A 19,598-nucleotide genomic window follows, 5' to 3' on the forward strand; every position below is an offset into this window, starting at 1 on the left:
CTACATTACCAAAAGTATGTGAACACCTGCTCGTCAAACATCTCTTTCCAAGATCATGGGTATTAATATCGACTAGGCCTCGCTCGCAGTCGGTTCTCCAATTCATCACAAAGGTGTTCGATGAGGTTGAGGTCAGGGCCCTGATTACGCATAGAAGTATATAGGCCTATAGGTTACCTGTCTTATAAATGTGCCCATTTGGAGATCTGATAGTACTTCTGATTGTCTTAACTCACCACCACAAATGAGCTGTAATTTTTTCTTCACCTCTTCTTCAAGCAAGTAAACAAAGTCTGTTTTTACATCCATTGAGAAGCTATTTTATACAATGTTGCAAGTTTGTTAGCACAAGCTTCAGGCTGGACCAAGTTGATAGTTGATACAATGTTTCAAGTTCCTTGCAGATAGGCCATGCATAGCCAATGTGATTTATTTTGATCAGGATATTTCCTACCTGCAGGCTGCAATGTTTTTATTTGATGGCTTTATGTAGGCTATTTTTACATAGTTGGCAATGGCAATAGTAATTACTTTTAGATTTGTATCATTTTTATTTAGATATACTTTTTATTAATCACATGACAATGATTTTGAGATGCAAAGACTTTATTATAAAAGAAATGAAACTGTTCCACGAAAATGTGCATATGAAAATCATAACTGGCACACAAATCGGTAGAAATGGTAAGATAAATTGGCACTCCAAATGGAAAAGTTTGCCGACCCCTGGTGTAGCCTATTACCGGCAACGTCGGGAGCATAATGGCAGAATCTGCGAAGGCCAGCAGCAGCGGGAGGAGTTGGTTCGGGAACAGTTTTTTTCTTCTTCTCGTTAGGCTATCTTGATCTCTGGCTCCCTCTTGAGTCATTTGTGTGTCTTAATTATTTAATCACAGTGTGCTTAAAGCATCGGACCAGCTCAGTAGCCTCCATATATAGTTGATTTTATTCAAACACTTAGGGTGTGCACAGATATGCATCTGTTGGTCACAGATACTGTAGGGGCGTGGATCAGAAACCCAATCAGTATCTGGTGTGACCACCATTTGCCTCATGCAGCACGACATCTCCTTCGCATAGAGTTGATCAGGCTGTTGATTGTGGCCTGTGGAATGTTGTCTCACTCCTCTTCAATGGCTGGACATTTTCAGCTTCCAGGAATTGTGTACAGATCCTTGCGACATGGGGCTGTGCATTATCATGCTGAAACATGAGGTGATGGCGGTGGATGAATGGCACTACAATGGGCCTCAGGATCTCGTCACAGTATCTCTGTGCATTCAAATTGCCATCGATAAAATACAATTGTGTTTGTTGTCCGTAGTTTTACCCCAACGCCACCATGGGGCACTCTGTTCACAACGTTGACATCAGCAAATTGCTCGCCCACACGACACCATACACATGGTCTGCGGTTGTGTGGACGTCCTGCCAAATTCTCTAAAACGATGTTGGTGGCGGTTTATGGTAGGGAAATTAACATTCAATTCTCTGGCAACAGCTCTGGTGGACATTCCTGCAGTCAGCATGCCAATTGCAAGCTCCCTCAAAACATCTGTGACAAAACTGCACATTTTAGAGTGGCCTTTTATTGTCCTCAGCACAAGGTGCACCTGTGTAATGATCATGCTGTTTAATCAGCTTCTTGATATGCCACACCTGTCAGGTGGATGGATTATCTTGGCAAGGAGAAATGCTCACTAACAGAGATGTAAACAGGTTTGTGCAATTGTTTTTGGAGAAAAAAGCTGAAGCTGAAGCAAGCCCACATATTTATTTAAGTGTTTACTTTGCAGGCTGACTAGCATGTATTGTGTTGCAATGTCCCATACATTGAATGCCCAAATCTCTGCCTCATCATTACAGCAAGCAGAGGCGTTGCTATGGATACTCACACAAGCAGAACCATGCACAGAGTGCATGCAGCGCAGGGAGCGAGAGACAGACAGACGAGCAGCTAATGGATACTAAAGGAGGAAGTTACTTCTGATTTCGGGTTCACCTTAAATTTGGCAGAAGGGATCGGTTAGGGCCTGAACATCTCTGACATGGGTAGGGCTTAAAATTCATGCCTGTGCAGGGCTCTAACACACACACACACACACAATAACCTGTGCTTTAAAGTAGGGTGGAGTCCACAGTTGATTGTAGTTACAACAGTAGAAAACACAGAATCTAACAGCATGACACAATAGAGAGCCAAACATAACAAACACGTCAATGTAAAGTCTTGAAGATGACTAATTAATACAAACAATAACACAACCCAACTTGACACAAACACACACACCCCAATGTACTGTTGTTTCTGAGTCAGGAGGAGAACTAACTCGCTCTGGACAACGACACCATGACTGACAGGTTGAATAGGGACAGAGAATAGAGCTAGCTGCATCCTAGCGATACTACAGTGGTCTGTGTTAGGGGTATGAACGTTTAAACTAAATTGAATCCTTAATGTTAAAACTAACTGAAAAATGTTTTTTTTTTCTCTCCACAAAATTAAAATCACAATGCAGTTATCACAAAACTCCCACTAACAAGTCCCGATCATAATGGTCCTCTGTAGCTCAGCTGGTAGAGCACGGCGCTTGTAACGCCAAGGTAGTGGGTTCGATCCCCGGGACCACCCATACACAAAAATGTATGCACGCATGACTGTAAGTCGCTTTGGATAAAAGCGTCTGCTAAATGGCATATTCTTATTATTATTATTATTATCATCATAAAGGGATTTTTTTCTCTCCGAAAAGTACATTTGTGGGCAGGCTTTTGTTAATAATGATACAAAGTAGGCCCCTAGATTAATGAATACGAATATGCAATTTGTTTTTGTTGCATATTTCAGTCTGTAACCTGCCTAGGTTTTTTTTTTAACCTATTCTAAATGGCACACTATAGCAGTTAGCAAAAAAGCCTAGAATAGACGAGATGCATTTATTATTCCAAAACTACAACTTGTGGTTGGAACACATATTTCCCTACTTTCATCAACCTGTCCATTTTGAATTTGTGATAAAGTTGTCGTGATTTGGCGAGGAATGTAGCTTGTCCACTGTTTTTTTTGGTGTATCCCATCAGTTAGATATGTTTCTGTAGGCAGTCATTTCTGTAGACCTAACGGGAGCTTGGGTGAACAGCACGCGTGTGTGTAGAGGGAGCGGTTGGATCGAAATTGAGAGAATGTAGGGAGAAGAACTGAAATATATTTTTGTTGTGAGTCGCTAATACACATAACAAATGGAAGGAACACTAGAGTCAATGTGAATTGCACCCTAATGGTCATACCATGCAATAGGATTTGACGTGGAATTTTCTTAAATGTTTTCTTATTTTTACGGAAAAAACGATAACAAAAACTCCCTGTCTATGTGCATACTCGCACATGCATGACACGCACATGCATACTCCGTGAGTGCCTCACTGTGTGGGTGTGTGTGTGTGAGAGAGAGAGAGAGATTGCGAGAGAGAATCCAAATGAGAATGTGTCGCTAGCAGGTATTCATTTTGTGTGTGTGTCAGTTTAGCTGTGTGTTTTTGTGTTTGCACATGCATACTCCGTGAGCGCCTCACTGTGTGGGTGTGTCTGTGTGTGAGAGAGAGATTGCAAGAGAGAGAGAGAGAGAGAGAGAGAGAGAGATTGCAAGAGAGAGAGAGAGAGAGAGATTGCAAGAGAGAGAGAGAGATTGCGAGAGAGAGAGAGAGAGAGAGAGAGAGAGAGAGAGAGAGAGAGAGAGAGAGAGAGAGAGAGAGAGAGAGAGAGAGAGAGAGAGAGAGAGAGAGAGAGAGATTGTATCCAAATGAGACTGTATTGCTAGCAGGTATTCATTTTTGTGTGTGTGTGTCAGTTTAACTGTGTGTATTTGTGTTTGCATGTGCCTTTGGCTGTAGTGGTGTGTTTTGGGGAGGGGGGAGGGTTGCAAGGGAGGGGGTGGGGTAGCAGTGAAGAGGTGGAGGAGGGGTGTGTGTGTGAGGGGGGAAGGAGGGGGTAGGGAGGGGTGTGGGCAAGCAGGCTACATCACAGTCTTTCCAACTCCCGCCAGTGCCCCGTTGCCATGGCTACCAGAGAGCGGAAGCCTCCCTCGATATTAGGGGCCTAGGCGAGAGAGAGAGAGAGCGAGAGATGCAGCTTGAGCCCCACCCTCTTCAACATATACACTGACTGTACAAAACATTAAGGACACCTGCTCTTTCCATGACACCAACAACGTTTTCATCCACAGTTTTTCTGCGAGTAAAGTAAAACCGAATAAAAAAACGACAGCTGTGATGGAAACAGGAAGTTACGGTACAATTTTATAAATGCTAACAGATCATTTGTTCGTTCGAGATGGTGGAATCTTTTTGTGTCGGTAAAAGTTATTATGCGCAAAATGGCAGTGATTTGGTGGATTCAGGCAATGATATGGTGTGTGGTCCTCCCCCTATGACTCGGGAAACCATGCAGTTTATTAGGCTACAGATGAAATAAATTATGATGAACTTCACAGGGTGGTTAAAGTGCACAGTGATCTTGATGCGTCTTTCCAATAAATATCGAGGGTCTTATTCTGGTGACTTGATGATCGCTGCTTGACTGCCTTTTGACAAATACAAATATTTTCAGCCTTATCAATAATAATCTTATTATGTAGACTAGCCTACCCGCACAGCATACCCACACTGTATCTGGGAGCTGTTGGCTAGAGAGCACGTTCCAAGACCAGAGTAGGCAGATTTTCTATTTTTTGACAAAAATATCGGTAGAGTTGAAAATGCGATGGAAACATATTGAACTTTGGATTTTGTTTCGATATAGAAAAATGTAAGAGGAAAAAGTACATTTTGTGTGCACTACGTCATCATGAACTGATTTTTTATCTGCAACATGTCAATTTGGTGGAAGCACACCACTGGGGGGAAATGAGTTTATTTTTATTTTTTATGCGGATTCTAGAATATTCGCATTAAAATCTTTCGACAATTTGGATGGAAACCTAGCTATAGACTGACCAGGTGAGAGCTATGATCCCTTATTGATGTCACTTGTTAAATCCACTTCAATCAGTGTAGCTGAAGGGGAGGAGACAGGTTAAAGAAGGATTTGTAAGCCTTGAGACAATTGAGACATGGATTATGTATGTGTGCCATTCAGAGGGTGAATGGGCAGGGCAAAAGATTTAAGTGCCTTTGAACGGGGTTTGATAGTAGGTGGCAGGCGCACCGATTTGTTTAAAGAACTGCAAAGCTGCTGGGTTTTCCTGTGTGTATCAAGAATGGTCCACCACACAAAGGACATCCAGCCATCTTGACACAACTGTGGGAAGCATTGGAGTCAACATGGGCCAGCATCCCTGTGGAACTCCTTCGACACCTTGTAGAGTCCATGCCCTGACAAATTAAGGCTGTTCTGAGGGCAAAAGGGGGGGGGCGATATTAGGAAGATGTTCCTAATGTTTGGTATACTCTGTGTATATCAAGAAATTGGCGAGGGCACTAGAACAGTCTTTAGCACCCATACTCATCCTAATATAATCTGAAGTCAAATGTTTGTTTGCTGATCTGGTGCTTCTGTCCCCAACCAAGGACCGCAGCACCTAGATCTTCTGCACAGATTCTGTCAGACCTGGGCCCTGACAGTGAATCTCAGTAATACAAAAATAATGGTGTTCCAAAAAAGGTCCAGTTGTCAGAAACACGAATACAAATTCCATCTAGACACAGTTGCCCTAGAGCACACAAAAAAACTATACCTACCTCGGCCTAAACAGAACCACAGGTAACTTCCACAAAGCTGTGAACGATCTGAGAGACGAGGCAAGAAGGGCCTTCTACGCCACAAAATGGAACATACTGTAAAATTCAACATCCCAATTAGGATTTGGCAAAGAATCCTTGAATCAGTTTCAGAATCCATTGGCCTCTATAGTTGTGAGATCTGGGGTCCGCTCACCAACCAAGAATTCACAAAATGGGACAAACCTCAAATTGAGACTCTGCATGTACAATTCTGCAAAAACATCCGCCGTGTACAACTTAAAACACCATGCATGCAAAGCAGAATTAGGACCATACCCGCTAATGATCAAAATCCAGAAAAGAGCCATTAAATTCTACAACCACCTAAAAGGAAGTGATTCCCAAACCTTCCATAACAAAGCCATCACCTACAGAGAGATTAACCTAGAGAAGAGTCCCCTCAGCAAGCTGGTCCAGGGGCTCTGTTCACAAACACAAAAAGACCCCGCTGAGCCCCAGGACAGCATCACAATTAGACCCAAACAAATCATGAGAAAACTAAAAGATAATTACTTGACACATTGAAAATAATTAACCAAACAACAGAGCAAACTGGAATGCTATTTGGCCCTAAACAGAGAGTACACAGTGGCAGAATACCTGACCACTGTGACTTACCCAAAATTGAGTGAGTGAATTTCCTTTGACAAATGAATTAAAAATGAAAAGCTGAAATGTCTTGAGTCAATAAGTCACATAATAAGTTGCACGGACACGATTTTTGAATGACTACCTCATCTCTGTACCCCACACATAGAATTATCTGTAAGGTCCCTCAGTCGAGCAGTGGATTTCAAACACAGATTCAACCACAAAGACCAGGGAAGTTTTCCAATGCCTATTGGTAGATGGGTAAAAATAGCAATAATAAAACATTGAATACCCCTTTGAGCATGGTGAAGTTATTAATTACACTTTGGATGGTGTAGCAATACACCCAGTCACTACAAAGATACAGGTGTAGTTCATAACTCAGTTGCCAGAGAGGAAGGAAACCGCAAAGGGATTTCCCCATGAGGCAAATGGTGACTTTAAAACAGTTACAGAGTTTAATGGCTGTGATAGGAGAAAACTGAGGATAGATCAACAACACTGTAGTTACTCCACAATACTAACCTAAATGTGCGCACACACACACACACACGCGCATGGACACGGGCAAACATGCATGCGTGGGCAAACACAAACAAGGGCGCGGGCAAACACACACACACACGACAACCCAACCACACCCCTCTCTAACAAGCACTTATGCAATGGTGGCCCACACCCGCCCCATCAGCCCACCCACCCATCCCCCTCCCTCTCTCCCCCCCTCTAACTCTTCCTCCCTCCCTCTCTCCATTCACAACATACCACATAGAAATGTAACACGGGTCTATAGAGCCAACATGATGACAGATAATCTATTCTACACAACACATTTCTATCTGGAAGCTATGTAACTTTGTACTGCTTACCCAGCCCCCTCTCTCTCTCTCTACATTCACAGCGTTGCACATAGAAATGTAACTTAGGCCTATAGAGCTGCCACGATTCCCTTTTCCAAATAATCTGTTCTACACTAAACATTTTATCCTGAATTTTCTGTAACTTAGTTTGCATAGTCCTAAATAGGGCCCCAGCTCACCCAACAAACCCCACCCACTCTGCAGGTCACCTCCTCCATCTCTCTCCCTCTCTTCACCAACCTCCCCCGCCCTTACCCTTCTTATCTAACCATCCACACCCTCTCCACCCTTCTCTCTCTTGCTCTTTCCTCTCCAGCCAGTCATCACCACCCCACCTTTTCCTCCACCCTCTCTAACAGTCCAGAGACAGACCCAGTCTCCATTTTCTTTTAGCCTCTCTCTATAACCACCCACCTATAACCATTCATCTATTCAGACCTGTTTCTCTATGTCTCTCTCCAATTAGTCATCCATCTCTCTTCACCACCCAACTCCTCCACCCCAACCCCTCCACTCATCCCTCTAACCCCCTTTCACTGTCCCTCTACCCCAACTCATTCACCCATTCCTCTATCCTTCTCTCACCGTGCACTCCACCTCCTCTGGTTCTGGTTTGATGTGTACTGAGGGCATGTCTTCTTCTTCCTCCTGGGTCTGGGGCTCTGTCTTGGGTTCCTTCTTGGGAACCTTGGGTTGGGGCTCCTTCTTGGGTTGGGGCTCCTTGGGATGTGGTTGGGACTGGGAGCTGGCACCACTGCTGGCCTTCTTAGGACTCGACTGGCACTGCAGAGGAGAGGGAGAGAGAGGACTGTTAGCCAGCAGTAGTACATATGAAGAAGAGAAACAGTTACATTGGAAGAGATTACATGTTAGACACATAATACATATAGAGAACGGCGAGAGAGAGAAAGAGAGAGAGAGGCACAGTTATCTGTACAGGGGTACAGTTAGACTACTGCTACACTGGGAGAGAGGACATGCTAGCCAACTGCTACATACCCTGACATACAACACAGAGAGATGAGAGAGGAGGAGTTGGGTGAAAGAGAGGGAAAAAGCAGTAGAGGTAGAGAGAGGCAAAGAGGAAGATAACAGAGCAATAAGAGAGGAGAGGTGAGAACAGGGGGAGGGGAAGGAGGAGTAGAGACAGGTAAGAATATAGGAAATTACAAAACAAATACAACCAGCATTACCTCTTCTCAAACTGTAGGCCTACTACTCTGAAACTGTACTATGCAGAAAGAAAAACAATAGAAATACTCAGTTGGAGTAGAGAGAAATACAATAAAGGGTAGGCCTATGTGAGAGGAAAAGAGAAAGAAAGAGGGACATAGAAGTAGAGAGAGAGAGAGAGAGAAAGAGAGAAAGAGAGAGAGAAAGCCTAATCCTAGCCCTGCCAGTGAGGGAATGAGAGCGAAAGAGAAATGGAGGAGCAACTCAACAGAAGTGTTGTGTCTCCTCCCTCTCTCACACTGGTAGGCAGTCACACCCTTGTCTAGAAGCAGAGGGGAGTGGGGAGCGAGAGAGAGACACACACACAATCTATACACATACATTCTCTTTCAATTCAATTCAAAGGGACTTTATTGTCATGGGAAACATTGATTACACTACCAAAGCAAGTGAAATAAACAATACGAAAAAAGTGAGAAGAAACAAAAAACTATTATCAACTCTGTACAGTGTTTTTAACAATGTGCAAATAGTTGTAATACGAATAGTAGGGGAAGACAAGTAAACAGATAAATATTGGTTGTATTTACAATGTTGTTTGTGCTCCACTGGTTGCCCTGTTTCCATAGCAACGGGTCACAAATCTTGCTGCTAAGATTGCACATTGCTGTATTTCGCCTAACAGATATGGGAGTTTATCAATGTTTGTTTTGTTTTCAAATTCTTTGTGGGTATGATTTGTGGGAAATATGTGTCTCTAATATGGTCATACATTTGGCAGGAGGTTAGGAAGTGCAGCTCAGATTCCACCTCATTTTGCGGGCATATCCTTTCTTCTCGAGAGAGCTATGGCGACCTCTCTCAATTGAGTCTGTGCATAGTTAATGATTTACTTAATTTTTGGGTCATTCACAGTGGTCAGGTATTTTGATACTGTGTATTCTCTGTTTAGGGCTAGATAGTATTCCAGTTTGCTCTGTTTTTTCATTGATTCTTTCCAGTATGTCAAATTCTTTCCAGTGTGTCAAATAGTTACCGTTTTGTTTTCTCATAATTTGGTTGGGTCTGATTGTGTTGCTGTCCTGGGGCTCTGTGGGGTCTGTTTGTGTTTGTGAACAGAGCCCCAGAACCAGCTGGCTGAGATGGCTCTTCTCTAGGTTCATCTCTCTGTAGGTGAGGGCTTTGTGATGGAATGTGTGGGCATCGCTTCCTTTCAGGTGGTTGTAGAATTTAAAAACAGCTATTCTCTGGATTTTGATCATTAGCGCGCATAATCCTAATTCTGCTCTGCATGTATTGTTTGGGGTTTTGCGTTGTACATGAAGGATATTTTTAAAGAATTCTGCATGCATGGTCTCAATTGGGGGTTTATCCCATTTTGTGAATTCTTGGTTGGTGAGTGGACCCGAGACCTCACATTTAGAGCAGTGGGTTCTATAACTGATTGAAGTATTGGGGACAAACACCAAATTGAGACTCTGCATCCAGAATTCAGCAAAAACATCCTCAGTGCACAACGTAAAACACCAAATAATGCATGCAGAGCAGAATTAAGACTAACCGCTAATGATCAAAATCCAGAAAAGAGACGTTAAATTCCACAACCACCTAAAAGGAAGCGATTCCCAAACCTTCCATAGCAAAGCCATCACCTTCAGAGAGCCTAGAGAAACCTAGAGAAAAGTCCCCTCAGCAAGCTGGTCCTGGGGCTCTGTTCACAAACAGACCCCACAGAGCCCCAGGACAGCAAAACAATTACACCTAACCAAATCATGAGGAAAACAAAAATATAATTACTTGACCCATTCGAAAGAACTAACCAAAAAACTAAGCAAACTGGAATGATATATGGCCCTTAACACTAGAACCGCTGGGCCTCGAGGGACCCCCCTTCAATCTAAAGAGCAGTCATTTTGACTGCAAAATTCTAACAGTAATTAATACATCCAGTTGAAGTCGGAAGTTTACATACACTTAGGTTGGAGTCATTAAAACTTGTTTTTCAACCACTCCACAAATGTCTTGTTAACTTCTGACCCACTGGGAATATGATGAAAGAAATAAAAGCTGAAATAAATCATTCTCTCTACTATTATTCTGACATTTCACATTCTTAAATAAAGTGGTGATCCTAACTGACCTAAGACAGGGAATTCTTACTAGGATTAAATGTCAGGAATTGTGAAAAACTGAGTTTAAATGTATTTGGCAAAGGTGTATGTAAACTTCCGACTTCAACTGTATCATATATGCTATCGCAAAAATAATCATTTGGTTGTGTTTATGAAGGTTTTAGGTAACATTAGAATACGATTTTAATTTGATTTCAAATAACACAATAGCATTTTCATTAGTTTACGTTACTGTAGTCTATATGTAAAAACAAAAAACACCAAGATTCAAATGTTCAATACTTTCTATTTGAAGGATGCCTTTGTTACAACTATGAAACAGAAAGCATATGTGTTGGAACACGGCAACAGCTTCTTTTTATAACAACTAAATAAAATACCCCAACCACAAAGACGCACGGTGAGCAAGACAGGTGGTCAAATTATGAAATCATCAGTAGCCTAATCATCATTATAAGTGCCAAGTGTGCTTGATAAATAGTGAAAATCTGCACAAAACCAATAATGGCATTATAATGAATATAAGTGTCGATATGACAGCAGTCAAATAGTCAAGTATTGTCTATACTTGTTCCAAACATCGGATTCCATGGCAAATTTGTCTGTTTCCAGGCGTCACATTCTAATTTCTTTGTCATCAAAATGGAGGTAACGCATGATCTCTCTGGAGTGATCCTGTGACATGGTTTCTCCAAAGAAAGGTATCCCATACATGTCCGAGTAAAAGCTCTCCATATACATGTGCTTTCCACCGAATGCTCCACGGGCATACAGGATTGAAATGAACGCTTCCAGCTCATCAACAGACAGATCCCAGGCAGTGCCTCCTTGCTCCCTGTGCACCTCAGCCACAGACCATGTCACATAAACAACGAAAGCTGGTGAGTGTGTTGCTGATGTTGTTTTTAGCTTGAGATGTAGGGCCTGCTCTCTCAGTGATTACATTTTGTGCTGATAAATCGGCCCATAGCATTGTCACCGGCTTGTTCTATCCAAACGGTGCCGTTCCCTTTCTCTGTCCTGTCTCAACATTTCCTTTGGTGGTGGCGTGAGCACCTGCTCAGTGAGCACCATTCTGGCTTTTTCTCGCTTAGGCCTCGGCGGTATAGGTTCAGACGGAGGCTCAGAATCAGAAGGATAATCATTAGAGATGTCATGATTAATTTCTTCCCCACCATCTGAGTCATTTTCATTCAGATCTTGTAGCAGCGCTAACGCAGCATGTGCATCCATTCGTCTTGGTCTTCTTGCCATTGTAAATTACGTACGCTCTCACTGTGTAGGGCCTACTCCAAGTAGGCCAGAGTAGACTGATAAGTCTGCTATAGTGGCGTGTGGACTGATATAGGGTATTTTGAGATTATAATTAGAATATACAGTATCAATAAAATAGAATGGCCCACCCTGTTCTTCATTCACAATTGGTGATTACATAATTATGCATTGTTCGCTTCCCCTCGCTCATCAACTCACCCATTCTCCCCCATCATACTCGACTCCATTTATTTAATCTGTTGTTTTATGTGTGAAATTAGTTTCGGTATAGTTTAGGTTAAGTTTCGAGGCAATTATCGGAATGATTATCAACTGGGCATGGCACCTTCCACTTCCACTGTCGGGAGAAGGAGCTTGAGCAGGCCCTACTGTCGGGAGAAGGAGGGGCAAAGGGGGAAAACCATTTTAAAATGGACATGCCCTCCTAAAACTGCTTATAACTCCAGTTCTGTTTGTGATATTACGATTCTAACAATGGCAGTGTGTTATATAGACTTATTTAGGAAATGTCAAGGACAGCGATCACCAAAAATGGCAGCGTAATAAAAAAATTATAATCATGAGCAGTCAAATGAATGCTTTAGCGAATCTAGTGTTAACAGAGAGTACACAGTGGCAGAATACCACTGTGACTGGCCCAAAATGTAGGAAAGCTTTGACTATGTACAGACCTGGTTCTCGAGAGAAGACTGAGCTGCACTTCCTAACCTCCTGCCAAATGTATGACCATATTAGAGACACATACAGTGCCTTCAGAAAGTATTCACACCCCTTGACATTTTCCACATTTTGTTGAGTTACAGCCTGAATTTAAAATGGATTAAATAGGGATTTTTGTCACTGGCCTACACACAATACCCCATTATGTCAAAGTGGAATTATGTTTTTTAGAAATGTGTACAACTGAATTAAAAATTAAGCTGAAATGTCAACCCCTTTGTTATGGCAAGCCTAAATAAGTTCACGAGTAACAAAATAAATAAATAAAAGGTCACAAAATAATTTGCCTGGACTAACTCTGTGCTTGGTATGACAACAGCACTGCCCTCAATCACATGGCGCTACAGAGGGTGTTGCACATCACTGGGGCCGAGCTCCCTGCCATCCAGGACCTCTATATCAGGCGATGTGAAAGGAGACTGTTCTCTGGTGCATTAAGTCTGACACCAACAGGCTCCTGAACAGCTTCTATCCCCAAGTCATAAGACTATTTGAATAGCTAACAGAATGGCTACACAGACTGAGTTGACCCTTGTATTTATAAAAAATTTTTGCCTTGTACATTCACAGGACTCTACACACTCACGCACACTGACACTCCAACACACACACATAACATGCACACACATCAGGGTTTCCGTTAGGAAAAAGTGGTGCCATAAATTTGACCGGCAGCATTTTAATTTACCGGACATTTAAGAAATGTACTGGATTCATATGCATCGGTTGCGCAACCTGATTAGGGTGTCCACCCACGGTGCTCAGAATGCCAGAAATCACATTTAGTTTATGGCAATTCATCTTAACAGAACATGTAACTCCGATGCAACAGCGTGCATCATTCTTACCGAATTCCGATGAGATGTTAGACTACATAGGCTAGTTGAAGCTAAGCTTTCCCTAAAGTAAATTGAATTAAATTGCCAAAATTATATAGCCTAAATAGCTTATTTACGTACATAAATAAAATCACTCAAAATAGGCTACTACCCCAGAAAGCATGATTTGGCCACAGAGGATCATTAGCTTCTTAAACAAAAAATGCTGTGGATTGTTTTAAATCGCATTGCCTACAGTCGGAATGGCCAGCAATTTGGGCAGAGCACACAGCAAATAGATTATTGCTGAGTTGTGACTGCCAGTGAAAGGCAGAGAGACCCAGCCAGGCATATCGCAACATAAAAAAATACAATCACGGAAAAACAGTTTGGAAAGCGAAATGGCTATTGCTGTAAATAGAAGACAATGAAAAGACTCCAATCGGTCTTTTAATTATCCAAATTCTCAATTTAATTGAGCGAAACGTAGCCTATCTTATTGGCACCACTAGAGTACATCAGCCAGCTCCCCGGTGAGTGTGCATATTCACTGTCTATCATTGGGTCAGTGCCACTTTTGTTTGTTTTTGGACAATCAATTTCTCCTCCAGGTTAGAAGGACGTCATCTTGTATTTGTCTCTCCCCTTTTCGTAGGCCCAGAGTAGGCTATCCTGACATTTTTGTTGTATAAAAAAAGATTCTGCTAATGTCTCAAGTCATATAAATTGTAGAAAATTGCATGAAAGTTGTTTATGAAAGGCCAACATTTTCCTGTGATATAGCCTATAGTCTGCCTACTCTACGCCACTACGTACTGCATTGACCAGTCTTTTTTGCGAACAGTGATTGAGTTATATTATTAACCTAAATTATGACTATCCAATCTAATCATCACATTAGGAATAGTAGGCTATCTTACATATGTCTGCAAATGTGAGGATATCATTTTTTTAAATTATAAAGTTGCATTTTTATGATCTAAATTTGCGTCCTCAAACTTGAAACCCACGCATTGCCTATGTTAGAATAACTGTCCACATTTACTTTTCCTCAGCCAACATGACGAGTAACAAACAGAAAAATCACTAGCCTATGTCAATCTACTAACCCCCATAGTAGAAAAGTTTACCCATTCTATTGGTCAGCTTAACGTTATGAATGTTACAAATGAATGGATGTATGGAGATAGTTTTGCCCCAACAAAAATAAGGGGTTAAATATGTGACCATCTTATGACCATCCAGGCTCTGTCGCAGCCGGCCGCGACCAGGAGACTCATGGGCGGCGCACAATTGGCCCAGCGTCGTCCAGGGTAGGGGAGGGAATGGCCGGCAGGGATGTAGCTCAGTTGATAGAGCATGGCGTTTGCAACGCCAGGGTTGTGGGTTCGATTCCCACGGGGGGCCAGTATAAAAAAATATATATATGTAATCACTAACTGTAAGTCGCTCTGGATAAGAGCGTCTGCTAAATGACTAAAATGTAATGTAAATGTAATGACCATCTTAAAACAATTCCATATGTTAGCTTAGTAGAAGCTAGAAATGATAAACAACCAATTTGACAGAGCTTGAAGAATACTTTTGAAAAGAATAAATGGGCAAATGTTGCACAATCCAGGTGTGGAACATACTTATAGATTTAACCAGAAAAACTCACAGCTGTAATCGCTGCCAAATGTGATTCTAACATGTACTGACTCAGGGGGTTGAATACTTATCTAATCCGAATATGTACAGTGAGGGAAAAAAGTATTTGATCCCCTGCTGATTTTGTACGTTTGCCCACTGACAAAAAAATGATCAGTCTATAATTTTAATGGTAGGTTTATTTGAATAGTGAGAGACAGAATAACAACAACAAAAATCCAGAAAAACACATGATTTGCATTTTAATGAGGGAAATAGGTATTTGACCCCCTATCAATCAGAAAGATTTCTGGCTCCCAGGTGTCTTTTATACGGGTAGCGAGCTGAGATTAGAGCACACTCTTAAAGGGAGACACTTGTCCACAGAAGCAATCAATCAATCAGATTCCAAACTCTCCACCATGGCCAAGACCAAAGAGCTCTCCAAGGATGTCAGGGACAAGATTGTAGACCGACACAAGGCTAGAATGGGCTCTAAGACCATCGCCAAGCAGCTTGGTGAGAAGGTGACAACAGTTGGTGCGATTATTCGCAAATGGAAGAAACACAAAAGACCTGTCAATCTCCCTCGGCCTGGGGCTCCATGCAAGATCTCACCTTGTGGAGTTGCAATGATCATGAGAACGGTGAGGAATCAGCCCAGAACTACACGGGAGGATCTTATCAATGATCTCAAGGCTTCTGGGACCATAGTCACCAAGAAAACAATTGGTAACACACTACGCCGTGAAGGACTGAAATCCTGCAGCGCCCGCAAGGTCCCCCTGCTCAAGAAAGCACATATACAGGGCCGTCTGAAGTTTGCCATTGAACATCTGAATGATTCAGAGGAGAACTGGGTGAAAGTGTTGTGGTCAGATGAGACCAAAATGGAGCTCTTTGGCATCAACTCAACTCGCCGTGTTTGGAGGAGGAGGAATGCTGCCTATGACCCAACAACACCATCCCCACCGTCAAACATGGAGGTGAAAACATTATGCTATGGGGGTGTTTTTATGCTAAGGGCACAGGACAACAACACCGCATCAAAGGGATGATGGACGGGGCCATGTACCGTCAAATCTTGGGTGAGAACCTCCTTCCCTCAGCCAGGGCATTGAAAATGGGTCGTGGATGGGTATTCCAGCATGACAATGACCCAAAACACACGGCCAAGGCAACAAATGAGTGGCTCAAGAAGAAGCACATTAAGGTCCTGGAGTGGCCTAGCCAGTCTCCAGACCTTAATCCCATAGAAAATCTGTGGAGGGAGCTGAAGGTTCGAGTTGCCAAACGTCAGCCTCGAAACCTTAATAACTTAGAGAAGATCTGCAAAGAGGAGTGGAACAAAATCCCTCCTGAGATGTGTGCAAACCTGGTGGCCAACTACAAGAAACGTCTGACCTCTGTGATTGCCAAGAAGGATTTTGCCACCAAGTACTAAGTCATGTTTTGCAGAGGGGTCAAATACTTATTTCCCTCATTAAAATGCAAATCAATCTATAACATTTTTGACATGCGTTTTTCTGGATTTTTTTGTTGTTATTCTGTCTCTCACTGTTCAAATAAACCTACCATTAAAATTATAGACTGATCATGTCTTTGTCAGTGGGAAAACGTACAAAATCAGCAGGGGATCAAATACTTTTTTCCCTCACTATATATGAGTGTTTTTTTAATACAAATGTTAGAATTTTTATTCCACTTTGACGTCAAGAGTATTTTGTGTAGACCACTGGCAAAAAATGACAATTAAATCAATTTTAATCCCATTTTGTAACACGACAAAATGTGGATAAAGTCGAAGTGGTGTGAATACTTTCTGAAGGCACTGAAGCATATTTCCCTCAGATTACACAGTCCCACAAATCCAATTTTGATAAACTCCCATATCTATTAGATTAAATACCACAGTGTGCCAGCAGCAAGATGTGTGACCTATTGCCACAAGAAAAGGGCAACCAGTGAAGCACACACACCATTGTAAATACAAAACTAATGTTTACTGTTAATTTCGATTGTTTATTTAACTTTGGTTTATTATCTATTCCACTTGCTTTGGCAATGTAAACATGCCAATAAAGCACTTTGAATTGAATGGAGTGAGAAAGAGCTGGCTGCAATATGGAACTGTTTAGGTGTGGGGGTGGGGTGGGATGGGGTGGAGGAGGGAGGAAAGGGGGGGCAGACATGTGACCCAGCTGCAGCAGATTCCTCACAGAGGTGTGGTCCCCCAATCAGCCTGGGTGTGGCTCCACTCACACACACTTCCCCCCTACTACACGCACACACACACACACACACACACACCCCTGCCTCCACTACACACACACACACACCATCCCCCCGCTACATACACGCCTCCCCCCACCACACACACCCCTCCCCCTTCACACACACACTGTCCTCTCCCAATGCCCATTGTAGAGGGACAGAGACCCTTCTATAGTCACAAAAGTAAGCACTGAGCTCAATGTGATGCGACACCTCTGACTAGCTAGCTAACCACAACAGACACAGAGATACTAGATACACACAGAGTCAGCCAGGAAGGCTACAGGCTCAGGATGGCTAACTAGGCTAGATTCCCCTCTTCCCTCCCCTCTCTTCACTGGGAGAATCTCAAGTGCATACTCCTCGCGTCCTCTCGCCTCCTTCACAAAACTCATGAGAAAGCCAGCGGTACCCCCCTTCTGACCTTCTACTCCAATGGGTTTTGAGAAAGAGGCGAGGAAGAGGAGAGAGGACGCGATGAGTATGCAATTGAGATTCTCCATCTTTCTCTCTATCTGTACTAGGCTACTTCCTGTGTTCACCCAGCGCTTTGAGAAGAGAGAGCTGAGATGCCGGCTGATGGGGCAAGGGGCTTGGGGGACTGTTTGTATGTGTGTGTCTGAGAGAGAAAGAGAGAGAGAGACATGGGGGCTAAGGGAATGTGGGGTGTGCGCGTGTCTCCCCTCCCCTGGGACCTCACAATGTGGGGAGTTCCAGGAATAAAGAGGGTGGGGTGGGTGTGACCCCAGCCCTGCTTTTCCCACTACAGGAAGTTACAGAGCGAGAGGGGAAGAGAGGAGAGGGAGGAGAGAGAGAGAGGGTGGGGTGGGTGTGACCCCAGCCCTGCTATCCCACTACAGGAAGTTACAGAGTGGGGGAGAGGGGGAAGGGAGGGGAGAGAGCGAGGGAGGGTGGAAGGGGGAAGAGAGTAGAAGGTGGAAGGGAGAACAGAGCATGGGGAGAAAAAGAGGGTGGGATAGAGGGAAGGGGAGAGGGGTGGAAGCGGAATAGAGACAGGATAGGGAGTGAGAGGGAGAGCAAGAGTGGGATAGTAGGAGAGGGAAAAGAAAGAGAGTGATGTGTGTGACAGAGAGGGAGCGGGGGGAACAGAGTGACTATTTGGGTCAGTGATCTTCCCTCCTCTCCTCCCCTGTCCCCCCTGCTCCCCCTCTCCTCTCCCTCCCTGTCATCCCCCCTGCTCCCACACCACGTGGCTGCCTGGCTGTTTCCCTCCCTGTGTCCCCTCCCTGTGGGCACAGTGTGGCCTGTCGTCTGGAACACACACACACGCCTATATCCCAGACACAAAATTGGACACAGGAGTCTCTGGGACCATTGTGGCTCTAACAGCACACAGTGACACAAGGCCCATTGCCATTAACTATGAGGTGAGGAAAATGGGATAGATCCTGTAGCCCCAGAATGGAGGAAGTGACAGTATGCTCTGTCTACTGTAATTGTACCACGACTCCATTTTGGTTCTGTGTGAAGTAAGACAGTTTATGGTTTACCATCGAGACTCACAGATGATACGGCTGCCACAAATAGAACACCACAGCCAAGAGGTGACTGAGGGGAAGAGAACACAGACATACACATAACAACACTCTCTGTCTCGGTCTCAAACACACACACACACACACACACACACACACACACACACACACACGATGACACATACTGTACATGTGACACATTAATGACACAGAATATACAGCAAACCTGCACACCCAGTGACCTGGCCAAGCCCCCTCTCCTCCGGTTTCAGTGCTGCCTCTCAGTGGCTGCTATGAACTCTACCACTCTGACCTCTGTGTGTTCTGCTTAACAGTCATCATGAGTAAGGAGCATAATTGCAGTGGGCACTCTGGACACACACACACACACACACAGTCTTCCTCTGGTAGAGAGTAGCTGATCAAAACACTCTTCCGTGTAAGAGAGAAAACGTCCTGTTTCCCACGCAGGCGGATGAGGGAGGGAGCTTTCTAGGCTCTAGTCTTAGGTTCTACTAGGCTCATAAGCTCTACCACAGTTTGCTCTTCCTCCGTCTGACACCTCGAGCACTGGGTGAGAGGAGAAGAGGGGGAGGAGAGGAGAAAAGGGAGGGGAGTAACGATGAGAGGAGAGAAGGGTAGGGAAGAGAGAGAAGGCAGAGGAAAGAGGAGAGTGGGGAGAGTGGAGTGAGGAGAGGCCACAGGAGATGATAAGAAAAATAAGATAGTGTAGGGGTATGAGAGAGGAGAAGAGAGAGATAGAGGGGTAGTAGGAGAGCGAGGAGAGGGAACAGGGCAGCAGAGAGGAAAAGGGAGGGGGCTGTGAGGTTCACAGCGATCCGTTGCACAATC

At 43.6% G+C, this 19,598-nt stretch overlaps 1 protein-coding gene across 3 annotated transcripts in view; it reads right to left on the minus strand.

The window, feature by feature from the left end:
• The window catches only part of klf8 (Kruppel-like factor 8), an 80,434-nt gene that overhangs the window by 19,880 nt on the left and 40,956 nt on the right, over positions 1-19,598 (minus strand). For 2 of the 3 annotated variants that reach the window (XM_041894573.2, XM_041894571.2), the window contains exon 2: positions 7,815-8,012. In XM_041894573.2, the coding sequence (XP_041750507.1) occupies positions 7,815-8,012 (198 nt within the window). Of the gene's footprint in view, positions 1-7,814; positions 8,013-8,422; positions 8,632-19,598 lie in introns of those variants that run through there. The other variant, XM_041894574.2, reaches the window with a different exon arrangement.

Source organism: Coregonus clupeaformis, chromosome 13, assembly GCF_020615455.1.
Source record: "Coregonus clupeaformis isolate EN_2021a chromosome 13, ASM2061545v1, whole genome shotgun sequence".
Taxonomy (NCBI): Eukaryota; Metazoa; Chordata; class Actinopteri; order Salmoniformes; family Salmonidae; genus Coregonus; species Coregonus clupeaformis.